Here is a 23,321-nt window from a genome sequence, read left to right on the forward strand (position 1 = left end):
TGGGGTAGGGTTTAGTAGGGGTGGAAAAATGGACTTCGATGGCAGACAGAGTCTTTCCTTCCTGCTCAAACCTTGTCAAACTTTCCTTAACTTTGGGCCCGAAAAGGGACGAGCCATCAAAAGGGGTGTTGACAAAGGATGACTTACGGGGCTCCACGAAGGAACACAAGCGCATCCAGGAGTGCCTCCTAAGAGCAAGTCCTGTACCCACTGCCATACTCGTTCCATCAGCTGCATATGAGATGAGACGCATGGACGAGTTCACTATGGAATTGAAGATAGTAAGCTGGGAGGCAACTTTGTCTGAAGCTCCTGCAGCTACCAAACCTTGAAGAGCATCTCCAAGCTCTTTTAGGAGGTCTCTTTGCAGTCTTGTAAAATGTGTGAGATAGTTCAGTGAATGCATGGCAAAAGTCGCTAAACTGTACGTGCGCTTCCCGTATCTATCCATGATCCTAGAGTCTCTGTTAGGAGGATGGATAGAGGAAGAAGTTTCTGACATCTCCTTTTTGATGGCTGCCGCCACCGCCATGGCATCAACTGGCACTCCCTTAGTGAGAAAGGACTTGTGCTGAGGGGCAGAAATAAATGTATTGGGCCTCCTATGGAGAGGCTCCATGGTGTCCGGAGACTCCCACGCCCATCTTCAGTAGGGTTGGTTGACTTCCAGCCACCCCTCTGTTAAGGATTTCTAATATCTCTGCAAATGAGACATCTTCAGAGAGGGACCGTGGGGACCCTTCTGATTCATCTAAGTCTGTATCAGAGGTGAGAGACTCCTGCAGCGAGTCTAGGTGCTTCCTCTTGCAAATTCTCTTCCTGGTTACCTCATCAGTGGGAACTTCTGGTGAGGTCTCGGAAGAGCAAGGGCCACCCAGTGGGGCTTCCTGAGGCTCAGGGTCTCTACGCTTCAAAGGGATCTGTGAGGCAGAAGTGGACACAGGCGCTTTTGGGGAGGAGGTAGTTGGACCTGAAGTTGTAGATGTCCTGGGGGACATCACTCTCCTCATGGCTTCAAAGGCACCTCTGATCCGATGAGAAGGGACCGCTGGATCCGAAGAAACAACCAATCCCCTCACCACTGGAACAGTAGGCTCCAAACCAGAGGTAGGAGCCAAACTCATCTGAGCTGAAGCCCCGAAAGGCAAAGTCGGAACCAACAGGTCAGTCCGACTATCCTCCCTGGACTAGACCAGATAATGTCGGCTCCTAGACTCCTCGATGGGCACCGAGGAAGTCTGAGTAAACGGAACCGATGGCACTGGAGCAGAAGTCGGCACTGAAGGCTCAACAATCATCAGGTCCAACTCCTCCAGCTCTGAAAAACCGGTATGGCTCAGAGGAGGAAAAGACGTTGATTGCATAACAGTCTTCGGTTCTGAAACCACTTGGGTCAGAGCCGATAAAAATTTAGCAAACGCCGGAGCCTGAAGCAACTTCTGCACCACACGATCCACATCCAAATTGGATAGGCTGATCGAGGACAGAGATGACTGTATGGAGAGTGGTACCAACTGGAAAATGGGAGACTAATACTTCAGAGACTGTGGAGCCGACGTCGACGGTTTTATAGATTTTGTCACATCAGTAGATAAAGTCTTAGAAAACTTTGAAGACTTGGGAGACTGGCTAGATTTATCCTGGTCACTCAAAGATTCCTGAAATGAAGATTTTAACAGTCCTCTGTCAATGAGTTTTAACTATCTATAAATGCTTGTAAAACACTATACTAATTATCTATATAAGGCACACCAATAAGGGAAGGGATAGTAAAGGCCTATAAACAAAAAAAAAAAACAAAGGCCAAAGGGACAAAGAGACTTTAAAGCTATAAAGATCTAAGTTATAGCTAGCAATGACTAACAGCTATTAATAAAAGAGAAAAAAATTTGAAAGTTTTATAGAAAAGCTATACTGGCCCGAGCTGTGCATGGAAACCTCCAATCTGTTGCAGCGGCAAACTCGATCTGAGGTAACTATAGGTGCATCATGGGACAGGGAGACTTGGCCTCGAGCTGTCAGAAGACCTCGAGCTTTGTAGTAGGCCAACTCAGAGCTGAGGATTGGCTCTGAAACCATCTGTAAGAATGAATGGCGAAATAGAACAATTTCACACTGATGCATTTCTTTGCATTCGGTTTGAGATTGTGACTAAGACACCAGTCATTGGTCTGCTTAAGACCCTCTTGAATTATACTGACATCATTTGGGGAGTCCATAATTGCAGCCAGTTTGCAGTCATCCGCAAACCTCGTCAGCCACAACCCCTTAGTTTTGGCCTGAACGTCTAAGTAATACATACCAAACAGTAGGGGCCATCACTGACCCTTGTAGCACCCCATTGATGACAGGTCTGCTGGTTGATGTGGAGTCTCCCACTTTAATAGTGTGTGACCAGTTTGTGAGCCAGATGGCAACCCGTCTTACAACAAAATTGTTTACATTCCGTTTGCTAAGTTTATTGGTGATACCAGAGTGTGGGATTGTGTCAAAGGCCTTTGCCAAGTCGAGGTATGCTGTGTGCACAATCTGCCCTCGTCAATGCCCCTGGCCACATTTTTGAAGAAATCCACCTGGTTTAACAGGCAGAATCTGCTCTTGACGCAGCCAAATTGGCTCGGATCCATGGTTTGGAGATCACCTATGTCTTTATTTATGAGGTCCATGACGATACGTTCCATGGATTTACAGATGAAGCTGGTCAGACATATGGGTCTATAATTTCCTGAGTCTGTTGCTAAGCCACCTTTGTGAAGAGGAATTACCATTGCTCTTCTCCATTCTGCAGGAACAAAGCCTGTGGTTAAGCTGTGATCGAATAGGGTACTTAATGGTGATGCCAGTTCATGTTTTACTTTGTTTAGAAGACAACCTGCAATGCCATCTGGTCCCACAGAGGCAGTGTTTTTTGCCTTAGACAAGGCTTTAAAGACCTGCTCTTCAGATATGTAAGGTTGGGGGGGGGAGTTGGGAGCAAGGTTTGTGATAAGTTTGGAGGGGATAAGGGAGTGAAATTTTTGACATATCTGTCCGCTAGAAAGTTTGGTATCTATGCAGGATCAGTGTGCGTGATACCATTAGTCACTAGTTCGGCACATGCTTGGGTCCTTTTAAGTTACATATGTAGCGGTAAAAGGCCTTATGGTTATTCTTGGCTGTGATTGCCAAGTTTTTCTCATTGTAACCCTTACAGGATTTGACATGTTGTCTTATTTCCCTGTTGAGACTGAGGAGGGTGCTCTTCCACTGTTGGGGCCTCACTTTAGGTTTCTTAGACAGCAACTTGTTGCATTTGTTGCAAAGTTTGTTGATGCTGGATGTCCACCAGGGTGGCCTTTTTACTTGGGGCTCTGGCTTGAGTCTATACACTTATACAAGTGATTGTACAGGGCTTTAGTGTAAGCTTTAGTGTAGTTAACAATTCCAGCTGGGGTGGGGCTTGGAATGGATTTATACCTTCCCCTAGGAGGGTATAGTTTGATTTGGTGAAGTTTTTTGTCTGACTTTACCCTCTGTGCATTCTGGTGTTAGTGCCAGGTCAAAGGTGACTGATTTGTGGTCAGATTTAACTAATGAGGGTCAGACAGTGATAGTGGTGCATCTGTTTGTCATGTTAGTGAGGGCCAGTATGCTTGTTCCTCTTGTTGGGGTTTGAACAATTTGTTCCAGGGCATTTGAGTTAACAAAGTCAAGGAACTTTTGCACTACTGAGTTAGAGCTAGAACAGGTTTCCCAGTTGATGGTGAGATAATTGAAATCTCCCATGACCAGAGTGTTTGGCAATATTTGGACTGACTCCAGTTTGGTCAAGTAGGCCTCAGGTGTATTATGATCCACGGAGGGGGATTTATAGCTAGCTATGACTTGAATGGTGGTCTTGTCCACAGTAATCTGAACTTGGTGTAACTCCATGGAGTTGTCCAGTCTAACTGGTCAGAAGGTGAATTTATCTCTAATATAGATAAAAACACTACCTCCTTTGGTTCTCACATGTTCATTTTGTAGTCTGAAGGTGTGTAAGGCACTGTAGCCTTGCAAGACCAAGGTTCTCTGAGGCCTTGAACCAGGTTTCTGTGACTGCACAGAAACTTCCAGTGAAAGAAGTGCTTCCAGGGTGTGCAGATTTTGGTTTAAGCTCCTAGTATTTAGCAGCATAACCCTTATTTTGTTGTGGTTGGCAATTTTCACTTCCGCAATTTTGTTTTAGAGACCTTGCCAAAAAGGCACTATGGATGAGGCAAGAGATTTTGCCAGCAGCCAAAAACCTAGTGGTGTCAGATGCAAACCATCTCTAGCAAAGCAGGAAGGTTTGTTGACCTTGTCATCCCAGGATGATAGAAACTGGATCCTCTTTGAATGACACAAAAAACTAAGCCAATTATTGGAATCGATCATTTTTTATTTATACTTTGGCATAATTCTAGGTGAGGTTAAGATGATGCTCAAAGCTAGAGACATACCTGCCTGGGACACATACTCGGACAGCTCAGTCATGTCTCTCTTCATATAGTCCAGTGAGGTATGTCTTGGGTGGTTCACATCAACATGAGCTATGACAGAGTCATAATGGCACTTGCTGCCGAGAGATCTCATGTGATCCGATGAATCCTGGCACCGGACAGGCAGCTAACTGTGACTTTCTCCTTATCTAACCTGGTGAGTGGGCATTTGTCTCACTATGGAGTCTCAAATGACAAGAAAATTTGTTTTTTGAGTGTTATGCCTTAAGGGCTAGGTAGATAAGATACTGGTGTTGCTGTGTGTCTTAGGTGCTGTGGGAAATGTGTTAGTTGGAGCAGTCTTTTGTTTTGGAGGACTCTGGTATTTTGGTAAGTTTTTTTGAGAAAACCTCCACATATGTTGATTTATGTGTTGGATGAGTAATATGGGTATGAGTGATAGTACTATGTGCATGAGCAAAGGTGGGTGAGCTGACAACCTCTTCAGTGTTACTGTTTTGAGTGCAAGAGAGCAGGAATTCAAGATTCTTGGTGTAGATACATCTCTCGCACTCTGTCCTAGAGTGAGTTATTAGTAGAGGGTTGTCAGGGTACATGAAGCAGTTGTTACACTGTCTCAGGAGAACCAAGGCAACAAGGCTGGCAGGAGAAAAAAGGGTAGTCCAACTGTCCATAATGCTAGGTTTGAAGAACTGTTATCAGAAAGGGGGTGCTTTCAGGACTGATCTAGTAGGTGCTCTGTAGATGGGTATTTCTGACAGGGCTTTTGGACGGTGGTTTAACAGGTCACAGCTCACTAGCAATACTTCTTAGACCATAGGTGTACTAACGATGAGGAATACACTAATGAACTACAGCTGTATCTAAGGGAAAAATTGTCAAAATTATCTGTCTGGCTATGATGCACAATTGCGCGGCAATGTGCTGTGCTGCACAATACACAAACAAGTTTTCACCCACTCAGACACAGGGCTTAAATACCAGAAGGTAAGAACTTAAAAAAAACTTAAAAAAACTCAAAATAACCAATGAGGGTGCTTACTCCAAGCCTTAGACAAATCACGCTTCACCAGACAGGTTCCATTATTACACTTCTCTCACAAGTGTGCAATAGGGCCCCTTTCAATCAAAGATGGCTTGGAAAATGTGCTCAGAATACAACAGCTACTATAAACATATCCAGATGCAGCAAACCTGTATCTGGACTATGCTCTGGTTACTAGCTACAATAATTTAGGTGAGAAACACTAAAAAAATGTTTTAAACAGCAGTGAGACACAAAATGTTTTAAATAGCAGAAAAACAGCAAGCAAACACTAAAGACTGTTTTAAACAGCAGACAAATCAGTTATTTAAAAGACTACTTGGAGGGAAAACAGAACAGAAGCCTTGCAAACAGTGAAAAGTAGCAACAATTACTTTGCAAACAGTGAAAATAGCAAAAAAAAAGATTTGCAAAAAGTGAAAACACCAACAAAATACAATTTAACAGGCACAGTAAAGCAGACAAATGCTTTACAAACAGTGCAGTTTAGTTTACAGAATTAAAATACAGATTAAATAAGCAGAACACAAAAAAAAGTGCAGTAAATAGTATAATTAAGCAAAAAATGGGCAACTTATAGTTTTTGAGAAGCTCAGAAGTCACTAGTTGTACCAGAGGTCGGACTGAATGCATTAAATGAATAGGATACAGTTATTAACTTTAACCCTCAACATTTACAATTCAGTATTTGCAAAATACAGCAAAATAAACAAACAGCGTACTTCTGTAAACTCTAGCTTCAGGCCAGCCCAATGGACTAACACCTCAACAAGAGTACTAGTAGATGCTGACCAAACTATGGCAAAAAAGATCTGAAAATTGCACCAGCCAATGTTCCCTTTTGCCAAAGATGCTTTAACACTGGTAGGGCAGGGAGACCACCAGCAGGCCTAGAGGGGGAAGGAAAGAGATGGGGTTATTGGAGCTAGCTGACAGGGTTCTGCAGACAGAAATCCCAAGAGTCGGGGGAGTGAATTACAAAGTACATACAAGGCATCTTTTGACAGCCATGCAAACTACCATCAAACTAATCAGATGAGACCTTAGATTAACACCTCAACTAAAAGATGGTACCCTAGGCATGCAGTACCCATCTAATATCACACCACAGTGTCAGTATAACATGGCTCCAAGCATCTAGCAGAGACAGAACCCACAGCATTTTGATCTTCCTTATATCAAAGGTAATTGTGCAACCTGCTGATACACAAGGTAGGCAACAGCTTATACCATTACCTTCTGTAGTATTTTTAGTCCAGACAAATTTAGAATGCCAGCTGGTGCACTTTCAATATTCAAGATACACTTCAAAAGCATTAAAATGCTCCAACTAAAAAGAAAATAAGGCTACTAAGGATTTATTTTACTGCTTTACAAATGCAACTTGTAAATAAAAGACAAAACAAAATTAACACATCAAATGATCACGACACTTCATCAGTCCTGGAATTCTGATTACAAAGTAATAAAATGCTGTATACATTCATCATAGCGAGATACATTTCCATATGTTTCACAAGACAATGCAAAAGTGGTAAGGTGTATTTTTCACATAGAAATTAGATGAAATGGTAGCCATTAAGTTAAAACTTTATGCTACTAGCATTCTTTCATAGTCTATGACAGGCATAGAACTGCACAAAACAGAGCATCTGAGCTATCAGTAGTGTCACGTAATCCAAGTTAGTTTTAACTTACACAGCACACATCACAGTAGATCTTCTGTAACTAAAAATGCTCATCATCTCCACTATACTATTTCTATCAGCAAAACTGCTACTACAAAAGAAAATAAACAACATTACAAGACTAATAGTAAATTAGGTTATCCTTGGTGGTAGGAAAACATAGCTCAGTAAACTTATTTGGCTATCAAATCCCAGATGAATAATTACTGCACATATGTCATTCTCAGAAAACTATGACTAAAATGTATCCAGGATAGTTAATTACATCCTACCTGACTCCGTTTTCTTGCAATTTCCTCCAAACACTTTTTCTGTAGAAAAAAAGCCTGTTTTTTTGGAACATGGTTTCTGTTACATAGAAGAAAGATCGAAGAAGTTGAATGATGTAGGTGTTCATCAGCCAGTACAGGAATTTAGCCAGAATTTCCTCACGTAAGAGATGCTCTGCAGCAGGTACGCAGCGTTGACCTTTGGGGCACAAAAATATACACTGATGTCTTAAATGGAAACTGTTAAGCTGGATCAAATCAAACCATTTTTCTTGCCTCTCTAGTTCCTTACAACTCTGGTTTACTCTTACTCCCTTAGTGACTAACCACTGCAAGACCTGGTCCCTCCCTGAAGCCTCTAAATGATACACAACTAATATGGAGCTTAAATCAGCCAAATAATATATGGTTACCGGATTTAATTTTCCCTGCTGTTTAGGGAAACAAGAAAGAACTAAGGCCTCCAAATTCTTTTGCTTCAATGGAAAGCTTCCTAGGCAAATTAAGAGAATCTTGTATCCATAAAGCCACATGGAAGATAGTCAAACAATGGTACTGACACAATACAGTACTTCTGCACCCCAGATATCTGTGCCATTAGCAGCTGCAACTGGTCCTCACCAGGTGGTACTGTTGTGCCAAAATAGACCTTGAATGAGACAGCTACAAAGACAACTCAGTCACCATCTTCCCCAGACAATACATATCAAACATTCTATATTAATACTCTAATGATCTGATATCCATTTTAAAAATGAGAACAATAGTTAAAACAAGCATTGAATGCAAATTAATACTACATGTATGAGCCCAGACTTGCAGTACTTCACAATGTTTGCATAGAATGAGTCATGAAAATTAATCTCTGTCATATCTTTGTGTTGATAAAGAAAGGCTATGGGCACTCAGCATAATACTGGGCATGTTGAAGAGCTCTGGCTGCAGGAACTATAAAAGCATGATGCCAAACAGAATTAATGTAATTAGGTATACAAACAATTTCCATGCTACCAGTCCCACATATTTATCTCCTTAATGTACCTATAACCTGGAATCCCACACTTCTGGTAAAGCACAACATAACTTGAGAGACAAAAGGCAGTGAGATGGAGGTGAGATTTTCTTGTAACCACAGCTCTTCACACTCACAGAGTTTTATGGTCAGCCTCCATAACTTTTAAAGCGGTCCTTAAACAGCTCTACCTGCAAGAACTGTAAGGACAAAGCCTCCACTGTCAGTACTCGTAGGTGGCTTTCCAATGGAAACATACTCTTTACAGCCAAGATCCTGAAGGAACACCCATTTATCATCTACAGTTTATATCATTTTGCAAAGATCTGAAAGGATGACCAAGAAACCACTGAACAGTACCAATGAGTGAAGCATTTGTGGAAAATGGCAAAAACATTGAAACAATCTGGTATAATGTGCCATTTGACAGCTTTATAAGGTGTGTGTGTGTGTGTGTGTGTGTGTGTGTGTGTGTGTGTGTGTGTGTGTGTGTGTGTCTGTGTGTGTGTGTGTGTGTGTGTGTGTGTGTGTGTGTGTGTGTGTGTGTGTGTGTGTGTGTGTGTGTGTGTCCGTGTGTGTGTCCGTGTGTGTGTGTCCGTGTGTGTGTGTCTGTGTGTCCGTGTGTGTCCGTGTCTGTGTCTCTTTCTGCAGGACTACCAAATTAAAAGGCTTCCCTTTCTGCATACATTTGACCCATTCATTTCTCCATAGGGCTCTTGCAAGACTACCGAATTAAAAGGCTCCCCTTTCTGCATTCATTTCTCCATAAGGGTGAGAGCCCTTCAGATCATTTGGTCCATGATGGAAGTGACAGTGGGGTGCTAGGGAGTGGACAGCCTGCAGATTCTGTGACTTTCCTATCAACATCCCTTCAGCAGCCTGTGAGCTCTATTATAGCTGCTGCAGGAGGTGTGTCTGTGCTTCTGCACCTTTAGAGCCTCGCAACCAAGTGGCACATCTCTTAAAGTATAGTTATGTAAGGTTCTTCATGGTTCCAGCAATATACCAGCATTGCTGGATGTATCCATAATGTAGTTGCATCTCTTTCCCGAGAATGAGTGAACTGCTCATTCCCATCCTTTCCCACTGAGTCCCTCCAGTGCCCATGCCGATAACCAAATGCTGGTCATTTAGGGCACACATGGGGCTATATCCCATCTTATTTAGCAACTTTACCTTCAATGTCTTTGGGGAAAGGGCACATGCAGTTCATCATCATTTCTCAGGCTTAGTTCTGGCCACAAAATATCTGAGCAGTCTTTATGCCCATGAGTTAATATATTTGGATAAAAACCCTGATAGATGGACAGACTGGTTTAAAATTAACTCTGTACCTACAGTGGGCATGAAGGAAGTATTTGAATTCAAGCAAAGTATATCTTTGGAAGACATCAAGTAAGGAGGAGAGGCAAAAAGAACATGCAGTTCAGAGACTCATCCTATAAAAGTCACTGCAGCCAAATACAAGTTTTCCAAGGCAAAAATCTGAGATCAGTTGTGGTCATGATTTCTAATCAGTGTATAAAGTAAATTCTTACAAAATAAATATTCCGAAATGAGGACAGGCACCAAGTCTCCAAGAAGAAGCCAAAGTACTACAGTACCTTTAGAAAATGAAAAGGATCAGAGTCTTGACTCACACAAAAAGTGAAATTTGCCATTAGGTAAACTTTGAATATGCAGTAGCTACGGCATGACTCAAACTGAACTGAAATATACTGGAGAACAAAGAGGTAGATGCAGAATATGAAGAATATAAACATAATTTTATAGGGGCTTCAAAGATGGCTGCACACAGAGTAACAGCTTAATTTCAGCTCGCACAGTGTGAAAACAGAATTCAGAAAAGACAGCTAGTGAGTCTATCTTTTTGGGTAAATTATTGGCCAATAACTGCCTGGATGCCAGCAATGAAGAAATTTAGAGAAACTGGAAAGAAAAACAACCAGAAAAGATGAGGAGAAAACACTGTCTGAAAAGAATCCTGCAGCAGAAAGCAACTTAAGCTCCGGTTTTGGTGCAAGCCATAGCTTCCATTAATTTTGAGGAAAAAATAAGTCAAATGTCCTTAGAGATGCTTAAAAGAAACAAAAATACTGAGGGAGTACATCAACTCAAATAACAAAAAGCTGCAAAATGGAAGAATCGTTACACAGATATTCAAATGAGCTGAAAATGGATGAAATGAAGATAAAGGCTAAGTATGAGACTGATCAAGAAGAGATGTTTCAAAAATTGTAGAATTAAGAGGACAGCACACATAGGGAAAATATTTTCTGCTGTACCAGAGAAACTGGAAGGAACTGACTGTATTAATTTTATGAAAGCACAACTACACAACTGGACTGGTATTCAACAGCAGGAGTTGTTAACTGAAAGGGCACACTGTGTGTATGCCCCAAACCTGGCCATGAGAAAGTAGCCAAGACCTTTAATACTAAAGATGCAATCCTACCAGCAGAAAGAGTTGATTCTCACTAAACAGTGTCAGAAGAAGGTATTAAAAGTTGGAGACAGTAAAGCGATTGTGGAAAATGATTACTCACTGTACACCAGTCAGAAGATGAGTAAATATATTCCAGCAAGAAGGGAATGTCAAGATGCAGATGTTAGATTCAAGCTGCTGTATCCAGCTATCTTCAGAATATTTTTTTCCTGGAGGATCAAAGTCATTTTTTGATGCAGAACATGCTAAGGAGGAAATACCAAAATTTGCCCAACAAAAAAATCAGTTATTAAACAGAAAGGGAGTCTAATAAAGCTCATACAGATACTATGCCATTGAAATATTTTTAAATGTTTCAAAGGAAAATGCTTCAGAAACAGAGAAAAGCATGGGAGTTGACTACAAGAAATAAGAGTATGCTGGAAATGAACCAGAGACTGAAGCTGAGAGATGCAGATCAAAAGGAAAGAAACCAGCAACTCTGAAATTAATTAATAAATGTGGGATTACAAAGTATTAATCACATTTGTGAAATATGGCACAACAAGAAAACCTGGAAATACTGTACTTTTTTGACTTTGATAAACATGTAGGGGACTCCAAAGTATGTGCCCTATTTCATGTTATTAATGGATGGAAAAACATTAAGGAGAGGGGAAGAGGAAGGAAAGAGGTAACTCCCATATACTGCATGATATGTAGTAATGTCTTTTCAGTTATTTATGTATGTTAAAGGGTACTAAAGTAAACATGTGCCCTTTTTTCCTTCTTTCTTTCTTTCTTGTTTAGTAGTAAGAAATGTAGGCACTGCAATGTAAAAAGAGACAAAAGACTGAACAAAAGCAACTTTAAGATAATAGGCTATTAGGTTGTTGAAGTGAGATGGGTTGTAAAAGTATAAAAAGTATGATACAAGTACAACTGATAAGGTCTATAACATATGAGCGAATCGCACAAATTGTGAACGCTCATAATATCGAATGTACCGGACCTCGAAGTGCTTTTTCTGAGATCGCGGTACAGTGAAGAATGGGATATTTGCCCTTTCCTCACTGTAGTGTGATCTTGGAGCTGGAATATATATTTAGCAGGAGGTGTGGGGGGTGCAGCCCCGCACAATAGGAAGTTCAAGGTCTGGTTCAATATTATGAGCGTTCTCCATTTGTGCAATTCTCTCATATGATATAGACCCCAATTTATATGCTTCCCAACTGAAGAGGTCATGGATCTGACCTAGCCACGTCTTCCAGATCCTCAGAAACAAACTCTCGAGCTCCTCCCTTTACCCACAATGCCCCACCAGCCTAACATACTTCAGATTGAATTTGCTTCCCACAGAAGTCAATGGACAACACTTTAAGAGAATTCAAGAAAGTATAGCATAAGAAACGGAGATGGAGCTAAAATAATCAAAAAACAGTTCCCAAGATGATACTCTTGGGCTTCTCCAGGAGCAAAGGGAAGGGTAGGAGAGTGGGAAGTTGAGAAAGAATGAAAATGGACAAAACAGATGTAACATTATGGTGAGCACATAACTTTTTTTTATCGGATGTTGTCATTTTCATTCATTCCTCAACTGATGGGTCAGAATCCCCAACTAGAGGAACCTTAGGTGGTCCTCATGGAAGGAAATTCCAAAGTACTGAGGAACCAAAAGTATCTTTGTTCCTAGAAACCAAATCCAATTTGTAATGACCAATAAAGTTATAAGCACTGGACCAAACAAGTGGCAGCTGCAAAAATTTCATCTATGAAAGATCTTAACCAAAAAGCTGAGGATACATTTATAGACCTCTTGGAATGAGACCTAGGAGGCTTATCCAAGGATAAACCTCTTATTACAGACAAATGAGCTGCAATTGGTTAACCATTTGGCTAGGGTAACTTAAGAAACTGGCATTCCCAATTTACTAGGTGAGAAGGATACAAATAACTGGGTCAGTCTTCTGGAAATCCTTGGTTCTACTGAGATAAAACTGAAGTTGTATGTGTACATCCAAAAGATGGAGCATGAAATCTCCCTTGTTTGAAAAATTTGGGAAGACAACAGGGAGGTTAATGAGCTGGTTAATATTAGACTCAGAAGCTACCTTAGGAAAAAAGATGGATTGGTCCGTAAAGAAACCCTGTCTTTGGGGAAAAATAGGTAAGGAGGTTTGAAAGATAGAGCCTGGAGTTCAGATACTCACCTAGCTGATGTAATAGCGACTAGAAAAATGGTTTTCCCAGACAAAAACTTGAGGTCTGACCTGGCTGAGGGCTCAAAGGGGTCTTAGGTCAGAGCTTGAAGCAAAACAGTTAAATCCCAAGGAGGGGTAGGATCCTTTAGTGGAGGTCTAAGTAACAAAGTTCCTTTGAGAAAGGCATTGCATAATTTAGAGAAAGCTAAGGAGGGATTACTTTCACCCAGATGGAAGTCTGAAATGGCAGCCAGCTGCATCTTAATAGTAGAAAACCTATCCCTTTCACTGAAAATTGAAATTAAAAAATCAAGTACAGCTGGTATAGGGGCAGAAAAGGGATCCAAATCCCTCTTAAGGGCCCAGAACACAAATCTCTTCCATTTATTTTTGTAAATCTTTCTAGCAGAAGCTTTTTGAGAAGATAACAAAATATGACGGACTGGGGAGTACAGCCTGTGCTGGTTTGCAATCAGTGGAACTGGAGAAAAAAATGTGGTTAGTTTGAGGCCTGTTAAGTCTGGATGAGTCATAGCTGTCAGGTGAGACAGGAGGTCTGGACTGGGATCTAGTATCCAAGGCAAATGTAGACGATGAGGCCAAAGGAAGGAGAACCAAATTTGATGAGACCAAAACGGTGCAATGGGGATAACTGTGCTCTTTAACTGGTACTCTTTCTTTAGAAATTTGGGGATAAGAGGTAACAGGGTAAGCATAAAGAAGACTGAAGGGCACATTGTGGACTAGATTATCTCTCTCTCTCTCTGTGACTCCCCCTTTGGAGGGATCACGGCACAGAACCCACTGCACTTGTTGTTGAGTGGAGAGGCAAAATGGCTACAGCATGGCTGGATCCATCAACAGAAAATCCTCTCCGCCACCCTGACATTGAGAGACCACTCATAAGGAATCTGAATGGACCTGCGTAGTTTGCCTGCAATCACGATGGCTTTCCCCAGAATGTACGTTGCTTTGAGAAAGCAGTCAGAAGAGATCGCCCATTGCCACACTCACACTGCTTCTCAACATAGTGGGTAAGATCCGGTTCTTTATTGTTTGTTGATGTACCAGACTACAGACATAACTGTCCATCTAAATAGCAGCTGTCCCAGATGGGAGAGCATCTTGAAAGGCATGAAATGCTAGGAGACTGTATGCATGTTGGTCTCTTCTGGGGATCATGTACCTTGAACCATCCTTCCCAAGTAGTGCCCCCCCCCCAGATGAGAGGCATCCATGGTCACAGTGGCTGTGGGTAGGGGAAGAACAAATGGATGGCCTTGAGAAACTTCATCTCCCTCTGACTGAGTGGAACATAGTGGATTCTTTTCATTCTTACCGGGAGGATTTGGGAAAATAGTATGATATAACCTCTGGTTAGAATTCTCTGCACCCAGGAATCTTTTCTGATGGAATTCCAGGCTTTGTGGTGCAGAGACAAATGCCCCCCTCTAACTCCAGAGGGCAACAGTCAGGCTGCCTTTCAGGACCATTGGTAGGGTTTATCTGAGAGGGAATCTTAGAAACCCTGGTTCTGCAGGCCACCTCTACTGTGAGGAAAGGAATCTTCTGCTAGAGTTCCCATCATCAACTTTAGAATGAAGGGTGGCCACTTAAGAAGAGGCTTTATTTTGGGTCTCTGCAGACATGGACCCAGAAAGAGACCTGGAGAGCTCCTTAGTCAAATCTCTTTGCAGTCCTGTCAAATGTACCAAGTAATTCAACGACCTCAAAGCAAAGGTCGAATATGTCCAACGCATGTAAATTCTTTGTTAGAGGGATGGACAGAAGAGCTCTGCTCTGCAAGCTTTTTCTTCGTAACTGCTGCCACAACTATGGCATCAACTGGGGCCCCCTTTCTCCAGTGTGTCCTGTCCTTTGGAGGGGCTAGAAATTTATCTGGATTCTTAGGAATGGGCTCCACAGTATCTGGATCCTTCCATGCCCGGTGAGATACAAGGTCTATAAGTTCATCAGCTGGGGGTATCCAACAAGACGTAGCTGGGCCAGACCTGAAAGCCTGCAGAAACACTGACTCCCTCTTCGGAAGGGGTATCGGAAAACCAACCAACTTTTTGCTTTAGGAGTTCAAGAATGTCTCCAAAGGATATCTTCAGGTGGAGATCTGGGGGACGCTTCCCCTTCATCTAAATCAATGTCTTCAGTGACAGGATCCTTAGGAGAATCTAAGTGTTTCCTTTTACATGTTCTCTTCCGAGGAAACCTCATCAGTGGGATGGTCTGGTGAGGTATCAAAAGTGTTAGAGGAGTCCTGGGAGACTGACTGGAGACTTAAATTGGCTAGCTGTCTCAATGGAATAGAAGACTGAGGCTCAGAGCAAAGACCTGAAGGAGTTAGAATGATATGATCCAAGGGGGTAGGGATGTCCTTTCTCTGGTAAAGAGAAAGCCCTCTCCCCAATCTCAAAGGCAGTGTGCCTAGGGGAGACTGAAGACATTTCCTGCAACACCAACCCCTGAAACCTTGTAAGCACTCCACCCAAGGATGGAGTTGGACCAGAAATGACTAGAGCCAAAGCTCAGAGGGTCATGAATGGCTCCAATAACTTTAAAACTGACCCTAGTCCCCTGAATCCAGCTCAAATGCTTCAGTTCAGAGAGTCATATGGCTTCAAAAGACTTGGAACTGGGTAGCTTAGAGAAATGACCGGAGTCAAAGAACGAACCGCCTTCAAATCCAACAAGTCAACTTCAGGAATCTTGGATCTGATGGCTTCAAAAACAGCAGGCCAGACCAGAGAATGGGAAACTAAAGGTGGACTAGTCATAGGCAGGCTCACTGATCCGACTAGAGACGGAGACAGAATTAACCCCATTTGGATCCGAGTTCTGAGGAACGTCCTCATCATCCTGTCCACTTCAGCCTTGGACAGACTCTTGAAAGACCTCAGAGAGCAGCTTCTGGATAGTGGGCTGAAGTGCATGCAAGGAGACTCCTGCAAAAATGGAAGAGAGAGCCAAGAAGGTATCAGCTCTGGGAAACAAAGAAGTGATCAGATCCATGGCGATTTTGGTTTCGTAGCACTAGAAGCTGAAGTCATCAGATCTGACTTTTTTGACATCTTTGAAAGTGGTTCTGGGAGCCAAAGACATTGTAGGATCCAGAGATATCTTTCTAGATTCTTTGTTCTTGGGAGATGAGTCAGGCTTCACTTTGTCAGATTTTTTTGAAGAAGCCTGAGTCCCAGCTGGAGTAGAGGAAGAAGAAGGGGAAGGAAGAAGACCCTTCAAAACAAGTTTGTTGTATCTATCTGTGGAGTTGAAGCTGGCACAAATTAAACAAACTGCCCAAACAACAGAAGCATTACCTTTGGGCATCTGAATTAAGTATTTTGTGCCCACAGGAGATGCATTTTTGAAGCCAGTCGGCTTATCAGCCATCCTAGTGAACGCCTAAAAAAGGAAGGCCCAAAAAGAAAACTTCAAGTATGGAAACAGCAATTATGTATAACGCCTTTAGTTTTGTTTTTTTTGGAAAAGTAAAGAAAGACTAGCAACAATGGTAGGCAAGAATACCATAAAAAGGGTAGGAAAAGGACAGGGAAAGAAAGCCAAAGTACCAGCAATGGTACTGGAAGAAATACTGAGGTCTCGGTAAAAGACAGAGAAGAAGGGAAAAAAGGACTCAACTTAAGAAAGAGATTTACTGGATGAAGGAAGGAAGGTGACATAAGTTCAGTGGATCGCCTACCAGAGGAAAAAAGCTCGAGTGCTACAGGATCTGCATCTCTAGCAATATGGCAGCAAATGAAATCTGAGGAATGTTAGGCTGGCAGGGCATTATGAATAAAGGGAGGAGCACGAGAGGTTCGATCTGAGGATCTGGTAGAAGTGGCCGAGTCAGATCAGATTCGAATCGAAAACCCCCTCAGTTGAAGAATGCTGGAAAATCGCAACATCAGATATAATGTTTTCTGAAAACATGCAAGTTGTTTTCTACAGCTGGTAGAGGAATAAAGATAAAACAAAAACAGACAGCACTCAATGTAAGGAAAAGCACAGGCTGTTTCATGCAACTTACCATGGATGACCTTCATTATAGGTCTGTTAAAGCCCATGAGTGTAGCTGTCAGTCTGGGACAAATGTTCCAATTAGGAGGGTTACACCATTATTTTGTGATGTACATAATTTTGTGTGTTTGTATTAACTTAATAGGTTATTGGGGTGTTCTGGAGGTGTGTGTGTTTTTTTGAGGGTTTTCATTAAAACAAAATATCTTGTAGGATGTGACATAGGTTCAAATGGATGTGACAAGAAACAACTGTATAAAAGATCAACCTATCAATCATTAGTGTATGCAAGACTATACATTTAAAAAAAAACCTCAAAACTGTTTAAACAATGGCTCCAGTGACAACCAAACCAAAATAAAATAATAAAATCACTGTGTTGCAACCAAAACTCCCCACAACCTTCCAAAGGTATCAAACATTTTATTGCGACATAAAATATTTAAAAAGTATTCATTGAGTACTTTCATCCCCTCAGAATGTGTTGATGAAATCACAGCCACACAAATGCATTTAAAGGCACAACCACTTTACAAAAGGCTACGTTAAGAATTTCCATGAAGTTAGGAAAGCTTATTTCAAGTGCAGTAAATATGGTTTAGATGTTTATGTGTTTTTTAAAGCTGTATTTTTTTTTTAAAAAGTGGTTGTGCCTTTAAATGCATTTGTGTGGCTGTGATGTCATCAACACATTGGGCTATAAATGCTGGATTTAATAGAAGGCATGTATTCTGATGAAGTCCCTGTTCTGAGGGGATGAAAGTGCTCAATGAATACTTTTTAAACATTTTTATGTCTCAATAAAACGTTTGATACCTTTGGAAGGTTGTGGAGAGTTTTGGCTGCAACACAGTGATTTTAATATTTTATTTTTAAAAAACCTGTTATACACAACAGGTGGGAATAATAACTTCTTGTCATAATTGCAACACTTTTCATATTATCTTTGAATGTGAATATTCTCAAAAGTATACACAAGAAAAGAATAGAAAACTATATTTAGAAATGCAGAGTACAAAAAGCTATGCTACAAGAGACGCATTTGGAAAGAAGTGAGCATGTGAATTTCATCAAGAAAGAATTTTAGGATACTTATTCAGCAGACTATCTGGGACAAAGGAAAATTGTATCTATATTATTGCTAGAGGAGTTTCAATAGTGATAGAAAAGGAAGAAAAGATAATGGTAGATTTGCAGTAGTAAGGAGCTACTGGCAAGGGAGGAGTATTACTCTGGCGTGTATTTATATTCCACCTAAAAGTGCTACAATGAAGATTTAGAAAATTATGGAAGAAATAATAAGCTTTTGGAAGGGAATATTACTTACAGGTAAGGACTGAGATTTGATTTCCAACAGTCAGAATGCATCTGGGGGGCCTAGAAGGGAAAATATAACAGACAAGGGTAGATTTTTGAAGACATTTATGAAAATATTTGGTAGGGAAGATATGAATTGAGTAGTAGGAGTTGGGCGATATATTACATATTACTCCCCAAGGTTTAAAAACTGGGCTAGGCAAGATAATTATATTTCACAGGAACGTGCATTTCATTGAAAGTTTTGATACACATACAATAACTATTTAGATCATTCGCCAATAATAACTAAAATAAAACTGCAGGGCAATGAAACAAAAATGAGACACTGGTGCTTCCCCACCAAACAGAGAGGAATTTCAGGAATGGGTAGTGGAAGTTATTCAGGAGTTATTAGGGAAGATAGAAATTTCTTCAGAAAATATAGCTAGGGAGTGGGATAAAATGAAAGTGGAATTTAAAAATAAGGTAGAAATAAAAGAAAAAGATATATATTTAACAAGTAACAAGAATTATTTAGAGGGACTGACAAAGGTTAAAAGTATTGCAGAATAGGGAGAATCCCACAGAACAAGAAGTGCAACTGCAGAGTGTTAAAGAGAAAATAAGGGACTACCTTGATAATATACATGCATTTAAAAAGATTGTGGTTAAGCAACTGTTTTTGGCTAATAACTCCAGAGCACAAAAGCTTTTAGCACAACAACTCAGGAAACAGAAAGTAGAAAGGGTTGTTGCCAAGCTTAAGGAGCCTACAACAAGGAAAATAGCCAGATATCCTGTAGGGATATGAGAAATATTTCAGAAATTTTATGAAAATATTTATAAAGAAAGAAATGTGGAAATCTAGGAAAAGTACAAATGGAAATGTTTATGGAAGAATTAAATATGTCAATGTTAGATGGTGGTAGATGAGGCTCAATTATCAACAGTTAAAATACGAGAAGATGAGATAAAAATGGTGATGTATAACCAAACTAGGGAAAGTCTCCAAGAATAGATGTTACTCCTGTAGAGGTTTAGAAGCTAGGAGGGAAAAAGTTTTAAAGATATAGAAGGTTTTGTTTAACAGCATTTTATAGGGAGGAGAAACACCAACATTCTGGAAGAAAGCTAGCATGGCTGTAATACCTACTGATGGTACAGACCCATCAGGTCCATTCATATAGGCCCATTTTGATCTTAAACCACGATTATAAAGTGCTTATGTCTACAATGGCTAAAAGAATGGCAAAGGTGATGCAAAAATTGATAGATATGGATCAATGTGGTTTTGTGGAGGGGAGGCAAACATCTGACAACATTAATAGAATAATGACCCAGATGGAAGCAGAATGTAAGAAAATACCACTATTGTTGGTGGGTTTTGATGCAGAGAAAGCATTCAACAGAGTATTTTGGGATTTTATGAGTAGGCTAATAGAAGCATTTGCATTCCTTGACACAATAATAAGGTTAAATAGGAGGATATATTAGGGATCGGAGGTGAAAATTAAAGTGGTGGGGTTCTGTTTGAACAGACAAACCAGGGAGAGGTGTCTTTTTTTCCGCTTTGTTATTTGCATTATATTTAGAGCCATTAGCAAAGAAAATAAAGGACTCAGAAATTCAAGGATATAACTGATATGGTAATCAGGAAAAGTTGGCTTTATTTGCAGATGTTATTATTTTGTACCAGAAATGAACATTTCAGTGTTGTAGAACATCCTGAAACAGTTTGAAGACTTTTCAAGATACAAAATTAATGAAGATAAAACAAAGGCAATAGCTGTAAATTATGTGAACGGTCACATCATTGATTTCTTTCCAAGGGAAAGAAATCAGTTGGCCGTTATTTTAAATCTTCCCTTTTCCCCACTGTAGTGCAATCTCGGAGTTAGCATATTCATTTGGGGGTGTTTGTTATACTGTGTCATGGGTTGTTGGACTACTGATTTCTTTCCCTTGGAAAGAAATCGATGATGTGGATGTTCGGTGAAGAGGACGTTTGACAATTATGTGTTGATGAATGGGTATTCCTGATTGTGTAACTTCGAGGTTATAATATAGACTCCTTACGAGTGTAGGTTAAAAAGGATTCTGTCATGACAGCTAAAGATACGAAAATAAACAAAAAATAATACAACTGTGAAACTGGAAGCTCTGTTTTATGGCTATGGATAGCAAGATACAAGCAGTGAAAATGTTTTAGTCCCTTAAGTTTAATACACAGGTCAGGTGTATTTTTATCAACAAAAGGAGAAGTTGTGGATAGCAATTAATAAAGGATTGAACAGTTTGTTTGGAAAGAGAAGAGGGCAAGAGTCAAGTGTGATTAGTTGCTCTTTCCAGTAAAACAATGTGGTTTGGGATTAGCTGCTTTGAAGGGGTATTTCAGAGCTACACTGTTAAGCCTCCTACACAGCACAAGCAGAATGTTGCAATACAAAGTGGAAACAGTTGATGAAATAGGTGGAAGTTCAAGAAATAAGGAGAAGCTGAGATTATGGATGCAGATCCTTACAGAGAATAACAATAACCATACATAATATTATATCCATAAAGTAGCAGAAAGTATCCTAAGAACTAAGCCAACACTAGAATGGAAAAAGGAGGTTTTGCCGATAGGGATGACTGCAATCCGGTAAAAAGTACAGGCAAGAGGGAGCTGGAATTTACTGAATAAAACTGGCAAAGGAACCAAGCTACTGGGAGCAAACAATTAGAGAGAGAAAGGTAACAAAATGGGAAGAGGCCAACAATACATTTGGACTTCAGGCTAGAGATTGCCTTTTCTATCAAGGCTTGATATCAGAATATAGGCAAACAGAAAGGAAAAAGGTATCCAAAGTGAAAGACCAGCACTGACTTTTTAATAGAATCTAGAACAGAAGCTGCAGTTAAAAAAGGAATAATTAGTAGGGCATATAAAATATTATTTGATAACTATAGGATTCAATCAGAGGAGGTTAGAAATAAATGGGAAGAGAGAATAGAGAAGCCATTCATAATGAAACAACAGGAGGATGTATACATACCTATATATGTGAGAGAGAGAGATATGTATATATTGCCCTGATGTATAAATATGGCTCCAAAATATGTAACAAAGTCTAGAAGATTTAGTATTTCTTTTCTTGGAAGTGTTTGCGTGGGTATTTTTATACCCCAAGCAGACTACAAAGAATTTTTCCTCAGGTAGACTGCAACTGTTGAAGATGTGATGAGAAAAAAAGAGGTAATTGGGAATTTATTTTGGGAGAGTATGAGTTGGCAGACTTAAAAAATCAGAAATACTGGGTGAGCAAATTGTTGTAAATTTGGAAATGATTTTTTCTGACGTGATACAGTATTGGAATTGCCTAGACATAGTAAGGTCTTGCTAAATTTAATTTTGGTGGCCGCCAAAAAAAGCATTTATTAGAAAATGGAAATTAGAGTCTAAACCAACCATATTAGAAGTAGTGACTATAGTAACAGAGATAAAAGAACTGGAAGTGGGATCCTTAGAAAAGGGTAGGAGCAAATTACATAAAAATGGGAATTGTGGGAACAATACATGCAGAATAATGTTTTGGCAGAAGAATGAAGTTTAGGAAAAGACAAGAATTGAATAAGCTATGTAATGTTCAAATGACAGTGACTGTAGACAGGATTATGGCCAGTAAAAAGAAGTTATGTCTTACCATAACATTCCATTTCTGTTCTCAATTTTCATCTATTCTTAACTGATGGATTATGGTTCCGACCCGCGGAACCAATCTGGCCATAACATAGCTCGCTCTACCAAAAAAATTCTCGAGCTAGTAGTCTACCCATAATGCCCCTCTCTACATTACTGCAGATCGAGTTTGCAAAATTATAGAACAAAAGAAGGAAACTAATCCCAAATGAGGAAGCCATGTCCAAGGACAACAGGTTGCTCCAGTAGGAATCCATAGGGAAGGGAAGGAGGGTGGGACGCCAAGTACAAATGAAGATCGACAACACAGACGGAACATTATGGTAAGACATAACTTCTTTATCTGATGTTGTCAATCTTCATCTATTCTTGACTGATGGAACAGAGTCCCCAGCTACTTTAGATTATGGATGGCCCTATGGAAGGCTATTCCTGAGAACCACAGAACCAAAGGCTGCTCTTCCCCTGGAGACCAGATCTAATCTGTAATGAGTAATAAAGGTATCCGGAGTAGCCCAAGTAGCTGCTGCACATATTTCATTCATGGAAGCTTTAGAATGGAAGACAGCTGAAGTAGCCATAGATCTAGTGAAATGAGTCTTCACCAGCCTTGGATGTTTTAGGTTCTTTGTTACTAATGAAAGAAATATAATCTCTTAACCATTTTAATAAGGTAACCTTAGAGACAGATTTCCTTAAGGTTGCACCAAAAAAGGAAACAAATAATTGGTCTGACCTTCTAATTTCTTTAGTTCTGTTGAGATAGAAACGTAACTGTCTTTGAACATCCAACAGGTGTAAGCAATTGCAGTGCCCATGCACTGGCCCAGTAATCAAGGAGCCTTAATCTTTAAGACTAGCACCAGTGAGGGATGAAAACATTGGGAGAATGTCAAGTACACAGACAGTAAAGTACAATTTCCCTTAAGAGCACAGTCAGTCTGAGCCTGGTTTCTGCCTCTTTCTCCAGATCCCCAATAAGACTCCTCACTGGCATAGCTATAGGGTTAAGATCTCAGCCGAGTGGTCAAGCCAAAACCTCCAGCACCCTCTCTGTCCAATCAGTGCTTCGTGTCCCTGCCCAAGTAGCTGACACACACACACACACTTTGAGATTTGATTTATATACAAACACACGCACACTGCTGGGGCAAGCTGGCATAGGTTTACTAGCTATGCCCCCTTCTGCCCAGACTATAAGGTAGTTATCA

General features: G+C 40.5%; 1 protein-coding gene across 1 annotated transcript in view; it reads right to left on the bottom strand.

The window, feature by feature from the left end:
- Positions 1-23,321, bottom strand: part of TERT (telomerase reverse transcriptase) — a 1,470,615-nt gene that overhangs the window by 1,371,462 nt on the left and 75,832 nt on the right. The window contains exon 3 of the mRNA XM_044065146.1: positions 7,466-7,661. Coding sequence (XP_043921081.1) covers positions 7,466-7,661 — 196 coding nt within the window. The remainder of the gene's footprint in view (positions 1-7,465; positions 7,662-23,321) is intronic.

This window comes from Protopterus annectens, chromosome 3.part0 (genome assembly GCF_019279795.1).
Source record: "Protopterus annectens isolate FY-2018-M chromosome 3.part0, PAN1.0, whole genome shotgun sequence".
NCBI lineage: Eukaryota > Metazoa > Chordata > Ceratodontiformes > Protopteridae > Protopterus > Protopterus annectens.